The following is a 13907-nucleotide window of genomic DNA, read 5'->3' on the forward strand; positions in this document are numbered from 1 at the left end:
GTTTACAGATAAATCCACTTATAAGCAGTTAACGTGGCTCTTTTAAAAGGAAAATTTAGATAGGCTAGTGCCCCGTGCGTTGCACTTTATTGTAGACGTCTATCTGATGTTTCGACGACTATTGCTCATTTCTTTATTAAATAAGAACTTACCATGCGCCGCTGCTGCCAACACGCAACATGGTGCTGTTGTTGACAAAAAGATGACACAGATGCATTTAAAAGTCATACACTGACTATTCACCAATTCATCTTTCTACAAGATACACACTCCCCTCTCCCGTTAGCTAAAGGACACTGGTTAGAATGACAGCCAACTTCCGGTATCCCGGTCCTACCAAATAAATCAGCCCTGACGGAACATATACCCGCATAATTTTCTCAATGTATCCTACGTACCTAAAATAGTGTACAGTTCTTTACGAAAAATCGAGAGGAATCCCAATTGAAGAAATTGAAAAAAATGGTAAAATGCAATTTTACAATTAATTTCAAACCCTCCTTTATATAAATTCAATGAACATAAATTGTGAAAGATTTTGCCCTCTTCCTGATTGATTTTTTGTCACAAATGATTGCCATCGTCAAATCGTGTTGTAAATATCATTTTTGAATGGCTTTTATTAAGAGAGCCAAAAATCAAAAGCTGCATGTTCACGTGTGGAAAAACTGACTGCATCTTCAACCTTTATAACTGGGTGGGCTGACGTCAGGAGCAACAACTGCAATCGAGCATTCGCGATCATTTGCACTGAGTCACTTAGAGCACTGTGGAGGAATTTTGACCCACTCATCTTTGGAGAGTTGTTGCAATTCAGCCACATTTGAGGTTGTTTGATCATAAACCACCTTTTTAAGGTCATGCAACAGTAGCTCAATAGGATTCAGGTCAGGACTTTGACTACGCCACTCCAAAGTCTTCGTTGTGTTTTTCTTAAGCCATTTAGAGGTGGCCTGGATGGTGTGATTTGGATTACAGTATTGCCTTTCTGCAGAACCCAAGTTCATTTTAGCCCGGAGTCATGAATAGATGGCCGAACATGCTTCTACAGGATTTTTCAGTAGACACCAGAATTCCTGGTTCCATTTATCACAGCAAGTCTTCCAGATCATGAAGCAACAAAACCGGTCATCACACAACCTCCACGATAGTTTACTCTTGGCAGTGTCGTTTCTGAAGTGGGGTGCTACTTTTACACCAGACGTAATGGACGCATACCTTTCAAAAGTTTTACATTTTGTTGTGTCAAAGCAGTCTGTATTTTCATAAATGTCCTGGGGATCATCAAGAGGTCTTCTGGCAAAATTGAGACAAACACTTAAAGGGCCACTGTCATGAAATGCATGATTTTTAATATGTTATGAAAAAAAAAAAAAAAAACAGCAGCTGACATGCACCCATGCGTTTTTTTTTTCCCCACCACAAAACATGATTTTGACGTATACAGCTTTTTGTACTCCCACCATGAAAATCCTCTCAAAAAATTTGTTTTCGAGAAGAAGCAGGAAGTGACATGTATGGCAGAACCGCCCTCAAGTGGACTCGTTTGTTTCTATTAGTTTTACCTCTGGGAAGGTAGCTCGTTGTTCCTTTGTGTTAGCCAAAATGCCGGCTCGTTGCATTGCTGGACATTGCTTGAACACTCAGGAGGATGGATTTACCCTTCTTAAGTTTGCAAGAGATCCGGTTCGTCGTGAAAAATGGATTGCACGGGTGCAAACGACGAGAGCTTCATGGGTTCCAAATGACAAGGTGTGTATACAGGTACTAAAAAAAATAGTTTGGGGCGGACCACGTAATTGGTCTCTCATAACGTAACAACATCCGCGTACGTTTGACAGGCGTGCTAAATGTGTCGGCGGTGAAGGCTGATGCGTCACCTCGCCAGCGCGTTGGGCTCGTGGACGGCAGCGGCTCTGAACAGTGCTGCCGACAATGCTACACTCAGTCACATGCGACGACAACGCCGTAAAGCGGCCCGGTTCGGCGGTAATGTTCATAGCGGACGGCGGCGGCTATAAACTATGCCATAAAGGGTGGCTTGTTGCGGCGCCGGCCCGCGATGGCTCATTTCCACTGTGGAAGTGGATCGGACGAGGAGGTGGTTTGGCCGTGATCGCATATCTGAATATGGCTGGAAACAATAGGGTAATATTGCCCTGGTAACTTCACTCGGTTGTGTTATGTTCTCTTCTTCGAAAAGAGCTCCCGTGTCAGAAGGGGCGTGTTCGTCTCCATAGTGGGGTCCACCTCGTGTTTTCAATGGCGAATGTCCGGGGTGATGTCACAGATAGGGGACACAGCCAATATGGCGACCACTTGGATGTCGTCGAATGACACTTGTGCAACTTTGCGCATGGATGACGCGCTCTCCGCTCATATTTTTCGTAAAGACATTGAAGTGAATAATGTTATGTATTTTTCATTACAATATCTATTTTAGAATGTTTATAGGGATGACACTTGACCTTTAATGTTCTTTTGCTCAGGAGTGGTTTTGTCACTGAACTGAAACAGAGGCTTGTAGTTCATTGGGTGTTGTTGCGGGGTCTTTTTTGACCTTTTGGATGATCAATCACTGCCCTCTCTGGGTAATTTTGGTTAGCCGGCCACTCCCGTGAAGGTTCATCACTTTTATATTTTCACTGTTGGTGATTTATTTGAGTCCCAAAGTTTCAGAAACAGCTTTATAACCTTTTAACACCTAATAGAGGTCACATTCTCTCTCATTTGTTCCTAAATATCCTTACATCTCAGCATTATGTTTTATTATACACGTTGTCAAACAGGTCTGGTTTAAGTGATATCTTTTTTTGGGATTGAGAACAGATGTGGCAGCATGAACGCTCGTATATGTTTGGCACAGTAAAACAGTGGTGAGGCCGGCCATGATGTACGGATTAGAGATGGTGGCTCTGAAGAAACAAAAGGAAGCAGAACTCGAGGTAGCAGAAATGAAGATGCTGAGGTTCTCGCTTGGAGTGAACAGGTTGAATAGGATTAGAAACACGCTCATTAGAGGGACAGCCAAAGTTGGATGTTTTGGAGACAAGGTTAGAGAGAACAGACTTCGATGGTTTGGACGTGTCCACAGACGAGTGAGTGAGTATACTGGTAGAAGGGTGCTGAGGATGAAGCTGCCAGTCAAAAGAGCGAGAAGACGACCAAAGAAAAGGTTGATCGATGTTGTGAGGGAGGACATGAGGACAGTGGGTGTTAGAGAAGATGCGCGAGATAGGCTTAGATGGAAAAAGATCACACGCTGTGGCGACCCCTAACGGGACAAGCCGAAAGGAAAAGATGTGGCAGCATCAAGCCTCGGTGTGGCTAGAGAAATTGAACTCTGATATTATAAACAAGTTTGTTTTAGGGGGGGAAGGTCAATTCAATTTCACACGGCCATGTAAGTTTGGAATTTTTACCACTTAAAAATAAAAAAATTTTAAAACTGAATTTTGTATTTAATTGCCTTTGACTAATATTTAAATTTGTTTTATTATGGGAAACAAAGTGTGAGAAACACCCAACATTAGTCAGATGGAAGTCATTTTTTCACACCATTGTATATATTTGATTAACAGTGCCAACACGATTTTTAGTCGTGACTGTCACAAAAGGTACAGTGGGATCCGAATGACAGAATATTATATTTTTAACATTGTTGTAGTTATATGTTAAAACCAAAATTCAATAGCAATAAATGATACTTTTTAATGTTACGTTTCCACGACACCGGAGTATTGGTTTTCTTCAGGTACTCGGGATTCCCTTCACTTTACAAAAACACGCCTAGTAGGTTAACCGAAGACTCTTAATTGCCCGTAGGTGTGAATGTGAGTAGGGATGGTTGTGTGTCCTGCCATTAGCTGACGACATCTTCAGGGTGTAGCCTGCCTCTTGCACAGTCAGCTGGGATATGTTCCATCACGCCACATAATTTAATTACTTAATTGCAAGGGGGAAGAAGCTTTTGGAATGCCTGCTAGTTTTAGTTTGCATTGATCAATTAGCCCCTACTCCATAGAAGAAGCTGGAAGAGCTGGTGGCCAGGTTGTAGACTTTCCAATAGGATCCTGTTCACTCTGCTCCTACTTCGGGTGCCGTTCATTTATATGAATAAAATTAAAAATTCTACTGTGAAATTCTACTTCATGCTATTGTACGCTAATGAAGAATTTTGCTTTGGATCCTTTATTATTGAACAACAATACAAAGTGTAGCCATAAAACATTTATTGAAACAAAATCTAAATCTAAAATACAATTGTTGTGGGGAACATAAATATACAATCAATTAAGTCAAAATATTTCAGCACAATGTTCATCTCTGCTGACAAACAAATGGGCTGATTGCCGATGTGCACTAAATGTCAAGCACATTCAATTATCTTTACTGACAGCAGGTGAGTAATAATGATGCGTTTTTGCATTTCAAACTAAACTTGATCATGTTCTCTGTTCATTACACATATAGCTCTGAGAGAACATCCATCTGAGCCTTTAGACACTCAGTGGCTGACTCAAATGCCATTCAACAATTTGTAAATGAAACATGAGAATAGGAGCCTAATCCTGTCAATTTTATTGTACCTGCAGGAAAGAAACATCTGTACATAAATCCATGGACTTGATATAGCTATCACATTAAAAGGCAATATTGTAGCTAAGAAATGTTATTTACACAGAAAGTTAGAATAACATTCAATATAAGAATATGTTCATTCTGATGCACAGTGAATGGGGCGGGGGGACTTACAAAGAAGTGGCCAAAGTTAATTCATGGAGGTTTGAGTATCAATTTCTCACTTTCTTAGACTTCTACAGCAGAAATTTGCTTTGTGTACCTCACAGACCCAAGATGTACAGTGGGTACCCAAAGTATTCAGACCCCTTTAAAATTTTCACTGATATATTGCAGCAATTTGTTAAACTAATTCTCGTTTATTTTTCCCGTCATTAATGTACACACATCACCTGATGGAAAAAATGGAATTGACATGTTTTACAAATTAAAAAGGAAAACCATCACATAGCTATAAGTATTCAGATCCTGTACTTAGTATTTAGAATCACCTGAAAGTATATCCTTGCAGATCCTCTCCAGTTCTGTCAGGTTGGGTGACGAATGTTGGTGGAAAGCCACTTTCAGATCGCTCCAGGGATGCTCAATTGGGTTTATTTCAAGGCTATGGTTGGGCCATTCAAGGACAGTCACAGAGTTGTTCTGAAGCAACTCTGTTATTTTAGCTTAGGGTCATTGTTCTTTTGAAATGTGAACCTTCAGCCCAATGTGAGGTCCTGAGCATGCTACCAAAGGTTTTCGTCCAGGAAACCACTGTACTTGTCACCTTCATCTTTCCTTCGATTGCAAGCAGTTACCCTGTCCCTGTTGGGATCGTATTGGACAGGTTATGAGCAGTGTGTGGGTTTCTCCACATATACTGCTTAGAATTAAGGACAAAAAGTTCTGTCCTAGTCTCATCAGAACAGACTCTTATTTCTCCCTATCTTGGGAGTCCTTCAGGTTCTTCTTTTTTTGCAAACTCCATGTTGCCTTTCATGTGTTTTGCACCGAGGAGAGGCTTCTGTCAGGTGACTCCAATTAAGCCCCGGAGGCCTGCAGTGACTTTCTAGAACTTTCTCTTATCTCCCGACTGCATCTCTGAAACTGAGCTATGGTGATCTTTGGGGTCTTCTTTACCTGCATCACCAAGGCTCTTCTTCCCTGATTGCTCAGTTTGACCAGACAGGCTCCGGTCATTGCAAAGTCTTACTTTTGAGGATGCTGGAGACCACTGTGCTCCTAGGAACCTTAAGTGCAGTAAAACAAAATTTAAATAACCTAGGCAAGATCTGTGCCTTGCCACTATTCTGTCACTGAGCTCTTCAGGCAGCTCCTTTGACCTTATGATTTTTATTTGCTCTGTTATGCTGTTAGCTGTAAGATCTTACATAGAGAGGGGTGTGGCTTTCCTAATCAAGTTCAATTAGTATAATCAAACAAAGCATGAATGTGTACAACCATCTCAAGGATGATTAGAAGATATGGACAGCACCAGCGTTAAATATGAGTGCCACATGGCTGTGTGATAGTTTTTCTTTTTTAATAAATCTGGGAAAAACGTTTCGTGCCCCATATCAATATGGGGTGTTGTGTGTACATTAATAAGGGGTAAAATAAACATAAATTTTAGAAAAAAAATGCAACATAAAATATAAATTTAAGGGGGTCTGACTACTTTCCAAGCAACAGCAGCAAACAAAATGCCCATGATCCATTCCCAAGATAATGCAAATGATCCAACTTGATATGAAAATGAACATACAAATAAATACAAGAACATATAAATTAATCAGTTTGTTGTAAAAAAAAATAAAAAAGTACCACGACACCAGCCCTTAATAGTCAAAATGTTTAAATAACTTCAGATTAAGCACATAGAAAATGTACATCTCCTCCCAAAAAAAAAATTAAGTATACACACACACACACACACAAAATACACACATGTATCCATACACATGTATATATACACAGATCAGAATACATTTTTGGATTATATTCAACATTTGTTCAGTTCAAATAGAGTTACTGCACTGTAAATCTAGATAAGTGATACCATTTCATTGAAAAAAAAAAAAAGGGTTTTGGGTGGTCATAGTTTAATCGGTAGCATGTGTCCTATCTTCATAATACATTTGTGCCTCAGGTGTTCTCTCCATTCAGCAAATAAATTTTTTGGGAGTAAATCAGGAATCAGGTCCACAAAGCAACATGGCCTGTTTATTTCAAATCATTCTGCAAGTAGGCAAAATAGTTCCAAACATTGTGACGACAACACAGTAATCTAAACAATATTAAAACAGAATAGGTCCTGGGTTTCATAAAAGTTATCTCAAAAAGGTATCTCATAGAGGTACATTAAAAATATCTTCAAGGAATAGCAACCCACCGCAAGGCTTCATGATGCTCATTTGGACAAAATTATTGCGTGAATAAAAGACATGCAATTCACGGTAAAACAAAAATAACAGATGTCATGTTATATATTGACATTTTGGGACAGACCATAAAAATTCATTGGGGCAGTCACAAAATGAGTCCGACTACAGACTTTTGTGAACGTCAGAATGAAACTTTCAGACATTGCAGCACCTTTGAATCTTTTGTTCTGATGGAACGTTTGAAGCCAAAAAGTAAATACTCTCTTTGTAAAAGGCAAAGATTTAGCGGCTTGAAATGGATGCTGCACAAACTGTTCCCTTCCTACAATGTTGCAAACAGAACCATACCACACTGTTGGCAACTACAACTTAAAAAAAAAAAAAGTACAGGACAACAACGGCTAAAACATGTAGACCGTCTCGAAATGGTACATTTACTAATGGATAACAGCAGATGTCTTGGGAAGAGCATTGTTTAAAAAAAAAAACACACAAATTGAACAGACAGCACTTACTTAAAGCAACTGTGTGGATTTAAACTGTTTCAGTGTTTTACTAAGGTTGCTTTCAACATGGCAAAGCAGCAAGCTGATGAGATGGTGAATGCATTAACCATTGCACATTTTTTTCTTCTTCCATGGGAAGCGATTTATAGCTAAGATTAGCAGAAGTTTTATTTTGTGTCGCAACAAAAGAAAAGTAGCAGTGGCTCTGAGTTTGTAGTTTTGATGCTTCAGAGTGGAACTCTCACGCAAGTTTAACTTGATTAATATCCCAAAGCACATTTACACAGTTTTTAACTTTGTCTGCGGTAATAGCTTGATCACAATGCAATATTTTGCAAACATTCACTCTCTGTCTTTGGATGACCCTTCTTAAAATGACCAACATTTTTTTCCACTGAGATGACAACCAACATTGCTCTCGAAATGAAAAAAACAATGATCACGCTTATGGTCAGTAGGAAAACAAGTGTGGCTGGTGAGAAACAAAGCAAAAGCAATGTCGAAAAATTAGGGAAAAGACATTATTCTTAGAGGCTGTCTCTCATCGGAAAGTTAGATTTAATAAGTGTTTGCTAGATTTAGTTGAGTGCTGGTATTTTCATGTAATTTTATCATCAATTCACTTGCTCTAAAATCCCTGCCACTGACTTATTAGTGAAAGGTTTCCCCAAAATTAACTGTACACTTGTTCTACTTTTTCAGATATCATTAAATTCGATGAGGCCGTTTGCATTTGGCATACAGTAGGCTTTCAATGTTTGTAATATATTATTGAACAGCGTTGAAAAATGAACACCTGGAAATTTGTTTTTCCCCCTCAACGAATGAAGTTCTGCAAGAGAGAAATTTAAAGGTCATCACAGTGCTCCAACGAATAGTACAATTAACTGTACCAATGGTAAAGGTTTTGTTTTGTTTTTTCCCCCCTTTCTAAACAGGATCTCTTCTTGCCAAACCATGCAGAATTAACCCTGCTTCTACCACGACTGAACGAAACTTCAAACTTCGAAGATGGCGTTTGCGCAAAGTCAGAGATAGTCTATTCGGTGGATTGAACTGGACAGTACTGCAGCTGGTGTCAGAAGAACTTGCCAGGCAGCAGTGTTGTGATGTTGTTTCAATGTCAATTGGTGGGCCAAGAGCAAAGTAATGATATGCAGGAGTATTATTACTAATATTGGAAACCCGTTGTCAAATGCTGATAGCCTCAGGTCTCCCCAAGTCATACATGAAAAATATTTAAGTATATCTGGTCTGTTTTTTTTTCAAGAGGGTTCTATTATTAAAATATGGCAAATAGCTTGAGTATTTAGAGCAACAAAGTTGACAGCAGCAATTCAGGAGTTCCAGTCTCTTCCTACCCACTGCATTTGATTGAGTTGCTGACATGAAAAAACTATTTTAAAGGTGAGTCATGCAGTTTCCAAACTGCTGCCAAGATTTGAATTTAGTCTCAATTTACCGCCCCCATTTTTGAAATGTAGAATCAATTAAAATTCCGCACTGATCCTAAAACATGATGCGAGAGCCTGATTCTACATCTCCTGAAGCCTTAAAGGTTTCATATTGTGGCTATGTAGACCTCCATCGAGGGACTTTCTTAGATGAACATGTATGTCGTACTAGGGCGCCATCACCTACCGGAGACATATTCCTTGTGTTGTTACACACTTGGCCATTAAAGCTGATTCAGATATACCAAGTCAATTTAATTAAAAAAAAAAAAAAACAGCGTGGCTTTGTCATGCGAATATCCAGAAAAGGCGTGCCTGACAGCTACTTCTGTTTGACTCGGTTTTTTATCTGTCAATATTTGCCTGATTTTCTTCTGATTGAGTGCATCTGTTATCCACTTGTGAGAGCACATCGGCTTGGGAACAGAAAGGCTGAGATCTTCCCTAGCGACATAGGTCAAGAAATTCTAAAGATGTAATTTCAGTCCACTGGGCAGAAAACCAGCTGGACGTTAGGAAGTTAGTTGTGGGCAACTAATTGTTATTACTGAAGCAGCATAGAAACAATATTTCCTCCTAAATCCGAGAAGAAGCTGGTATGACAAAATATGCCTGATGACACTGACGACAAAAAGTGTCATTTTCGTTGCAGGCCACGTAGTTAACTTTGCTCAGAGAGCCAGTGTAATGATGAAACAATGTTCAATAACCTCATCATATTACATATGGACGAATTTATTAACCACTTTAGAAATCCAAAGTTGTCATTGTTATTTTTACTGCAAAAAGAGGTTTGATTAAAAATATTTACAATACATTATTTATTAAATGGCGTTTTGGCAAGTTTAGAGGTACGACTTGGTTTTGTAGGCCACAATAAATGTGAGGCAGGAGGTGAGTTAAAGACACTTCTGCCTTAAAAAGAGGCCATAGGCAGCTCCACCTCTAGAGACATGTATTCAAAGCCTTTATTTACAGTTAACCTTGTTTTGTCTACGGCGGGAGGTGCCCAGTTAATTCTTTTTATAACTTTTGTTGATAATCACAAGTAAATAATTTAATCCGGGCATAAAAATTAAATCTGCGTGATGCAGCAAAACAACCCTGGCAGGCTCTAGCGTTTGCACGGCAATGACTGATACCACTCAAGTCTCTTTTTCTCTCTCTCTAATTGGCTATTCGTTTTGAATCTTGAAATCTCAAAAATTTAAACAAATTTAAGGAATACAATTAGGATAGACTGGCAATATTTCTAAAGATAAATTTTACAATATTTTACTGTTAGGACTTTTTTTTTTTTTTTTTTAAATCTGCAAAATTCACCTTTAAAAGTAATTCAGTCACCACTGTAGGACCAAGCACCCCCCCCCCCACCAACTACTGCTGTTTGACAAAGCCTGGCTAATCGTTGAGCTTTTTAAATTTGGCATCAACTACACGATTGTGAATGACCACTACAGCAGCGGGATATGTTCAACCAGTCATCCGACCCACTTGATAAGAAAAATGCCCCCAAAACATTAAAGTAAAAATTTAATAGATTTGTTTGTAGTTTCAGTTTCAGATGGAGTTGGTAGTGGTTTAGAAGGTCAAAATTGCAATCCCGTAGGCTACTACTAGTTGCTTTTTGTCATGAGAAATCTACCCAAGTTCTTTCAGTCTGACTCGTAACACAATGGCAGTAATTATGAAAAACACAAATACAGTGGGTACGGGAAATATTCAGACCTCCTTGAATTTTTCAATCTTATATTGTAGCCATTTCCTGAAATGTTTAAGTTTATTTTGAGCGAAAGGTCCGAATACTTACGGCTGCATTTTAGCAAAGGCTGTAACAAAGTGAAATAATTAAGGGGGCCGGAATACTTTGTATACCCAATGTATATTGTTTTGACTCGTGTCTATAAGGTTTCCAATAGTGTAAAAGTAAATTCAGGGAAATATTACCAGGAGACCAACTTTGTTCAGTTTCCTTTTCAATTTTAATGCCTGGTAGAACTCAAGGTAGAGTCAGAACCTATCAGTGCCAATATTTTTGAGCAAGACTATAGAATTTGTTTTTTCATGATTAGCATGATATCGAACTAAACTTTTCTTGTTTTAGGCTAATTATGATTACCAAGATTATTTGTATTTGCTAAATGCCAGAATGAGATTTTTTTTCATGTACAATATTATGAAATCAGGAAAAAAAACAACTTTGCATTTACCCCAATTTAATATTTAAGATCAAATAAATAGGACAAACATAACCCAAGTGAACTTGAAATAATGTTTTTTTAAAAAAAACTTTGAAGTTACCTGGCACTGTGTGAAAAAAATAATGGCACCCCTAAACCTAAGACCACCCTCAGCAGCAGCAACTGAAATGAAGCCGTTTCTATAACTGGTAGCATATCTATCACATCTCTGGAGATATTTTGGCCCACCCTTCCTTGCAGAATTGTATGAGTTCAGCAAAAATGAAGGGCTTTCAAGCTTGAACAGCCTTGTTAAGGTCATGCCACTTATTGCAATGAGATTGAAGTCTGGACTTTCACTAGTCCACTTCAAAACTTTCATTGGCCAAGTATGTAACAACACGAGCAATTTGTCTCCAGAGGAAATCAATCCCAGACCATCACACTACCACTACCAGCACGTATGACTGCTTCTATGTTTTATCCTAAATGCTGTGCTTTATTTACGGCGCATGTAACAAAACAGACACCTTCCAAAAACATCAAGTTGCATCTTGTGAGTGAATATGGTATTGTACCACAAGTCTTGGGAATCATTCAGATGTTTATTCTTTTTGCCAAAAGTAAGATGAAGCTTTTATGTTCTTTTTGGTCAACACTGCTTTTAACCTTGAAACTCTGCCATGGATGCAATTTTCGCTCAGTTTTATTCTAGTATCATGAACAATGGACCTTAACTAAGGCAAGAGAGGCCTACAAGTCTTTACAAGTTCTTCTGAATTCCTTTGTGGCATTCAAATGAGGTTTTTCTGTTTATTTTCAGGTAATCTTTATATGCCGGCCTCTCCTGGGAAGGTTCACCACTGTTCCATGTTTTCTCCATATGAGGATAATTGTTCTCCCTATGGTTCACTACAATCCTGAAGTTTTAAAAATGACTGGTAACTCTTTCCAGACTGATGTCATTAAGTATATTTCTCAAATGTTCTGAAATTCCTTTACAATGTCTTATTTTGTTGCAGCTTTTTAAATCTTTTGTCCGACTTGATTTTGTCGAGACAGATTATGTTAGTGATTTTTTTACTCAATAGGTCTGGAAGTAATCAAGCTTGAGTGTGATCAATGAAACTTAAAAAAATGTGATTAGGCACAACTGATTCATGATTTAATAAGGGGGAAAGAATAACTTTTGCACAGGAGGCCAGTTAAGTTTCAATATGTATTTTTCCCACAATAGATGAAATCAATAAAAACAGCATTTTAAATTCACTTGGGTTGCATATGATTGATATTTACATCTTAAACAAATGGGGGAAACTATGCAAAAATCTAAGAATTTGAGCAGGGCGCCAATACATTTTCACAGCACTGTATATCTTCACTGGTACCAAGCATTAAAATTAACCAGAAATTGAAAACACAATGTTTGAAAAAAATTTACCGTGACTGTATATTAATGTCAACATACTAATTGGACATTGCTTGTGATTTCTCCACAAACCACCACTTACAGTATCAGGGAAATATTTTCATTTCATTAGACTGAAGATCCAAACCCCAAAACGGCTAGACCAGACACTTTTCATTGAAATGTGAATTATGGAATTTTTGGAACAACAGTACATAATTATACAACCATCACGAGCAGCGGAGACCGAGTATTTTAATAAGTTAAATGTGCAAACATAATCATCACCTTGATAGTCCCTATCTGAAGTGTTTGTTATAGGCAGAGGCTTTGGGATGCTAGGAAATGGTCCTGATTTGATAATGAAGATCCATTTTCCGGGCAGGCCTTGGCTTCAGTTGTAGTGGTTGGTTTTGGGGGCCAGTCTGGGTCGATGCTGAGCTCCTGCGCAAGATGCATGTAGCGAGCCTTGGGAGTCACCTTGTTTGGGCAGCACATACACTTGTCTGCCAACAGGTCAGTGCCTTTCTGAAATGTCCACAATCCCACACAAAAATTTAAATATCCATTTCAGAAAATATAGTAAAATGGGTGATTTAATTAATCAAAGAATGTGGAGTTTCTCTAAAATAATTCAAATCACAGGAAAAGGTGGCATGGCATTTGCATGCAATGTTTTAAATAATGCTCTACTCTTTTAATAAATGTTGCCCAAAGCGATGAAAAGGTACCACTTAAAATATACCTCTTGGTATCCTGGTGCATAAATCTGTGGAACTTGTGTTTCAGAGGTTCAATTCAAAAAGTCAATTTTATTTTTTTTGTAATTTTGAGGATTATGGCTTGTAGTTAATAGACCCCCATTTCTAAAGAATTGATGTAAAATTGTTTGTAATGTTTAAAATAAAATTAAGGTAGGATTGACCCAAAAAAAAACACATGCACGTCCGCAAACTAATTGCTCTAATGAAATAAACCTCTACGATAGCCTAATTTACTGACATGTACCAGTTTATATTCCAACTGGTGCGCAAAGCATTGTGGCCCAAGGATGCTTGAGGGTCACAGAGCTGTAGCTCAGATGAAATAAGCTTGAAACAATGCACTGAGTAGTCAAAAAAGGTAAGTGTAACCAAAGCAGAAAAGGATAAAGAGGATTATTTTTAAAATCATTTTCAACTGCACTAACCTTCAGAAAAAGTCAAAATAAGTGCTACACAGAGCCAGCATGTTTTTTTAACTACCTAAAAAACAGCGCCCTAATTTATGGGACACATCCTATGCAGCCCTACTGAAGGCCCCTCAGAAAGTCCGGCATATCCTTGCTAAATGGACATCAAGAAAGGTACGAGCTAGAGGGCTATTAAACTCGTGACTCCAAAAAATAGTCATTACAATGGTTAATTCTTCTTTTT

At 38.4% G+C, this 13907-nt stretch overlaps 2 protein-coding genes across 12 annotated transcripts in view; both read right to left on the minus strand.

Annotated features, from left to right (window-relative positions):
- opa1 (OPA1 mitochondrial dynamin like GTPase) overlaps nucleotides 1-341 on the minus strand; it is a 35827-nt gene extending 35486 nt beyond the window's left edge. For 6 of the 8 annotated variants that reach the window (XM_061825596.1, XM_061825594.1, XM_061825593.1 and 3 more), the window contains exon 1: nucleotides 153-340. In XM_061825596.1, the coding sequence (XP_061681580.1) occupies nucleotides 153-217 (65 nt within the window). In that variant the 5' untranslated portion in view covers nucleotides 218-340. Of the gene's footprint in view, nucleotides 1-152 lie in introns of all 8 variants that reach the window. The other 2 variants (XM_061825591.1, XM_061825590.1) reach the window with 1 other exon arrangement.
- Nucleotides 342-6065: 5724 nt separating this feature from the next.
- atp13a3 (ATPase 13A3) overlaps nucleotides 6066-13907 on the minus strand; it is a 65592-nt gene continuing 57750 nt past the window's right edge. For all 4 annotated transcript variants that reach the window (XM_061824129.1, XM_061824128.1, XM_061824126.1 and 1 more), the window contains one exon: nucleotides 6066-13020. In XM_061824129.1, the coding sequence (XP_061680113.1) occupies nucleotides 12808-13020 (213 nt within the window). In that variant the 3' untranslated portion in view covers nucleotides 6066-12807. The remainder of the gene's footprint in view (nucleotides 13021-13907) is intronic.

The sequence above is a fragment of the Syngnathoides biaculeatus genome, chromosome 7 (genome assembly GCF_019802595.1).
Source record: "Syngnathoides biaculeatus isolate LvHL_M chromosome 7, ASM1980259v1, whole genome shotgun sequence".
NCBI lineage: Eukaryota > Metazoa > Chordata > Actinopteri > Syngnathiformes > Syngnathidae > Syngnathoides > Syngnathoides biaculeatus.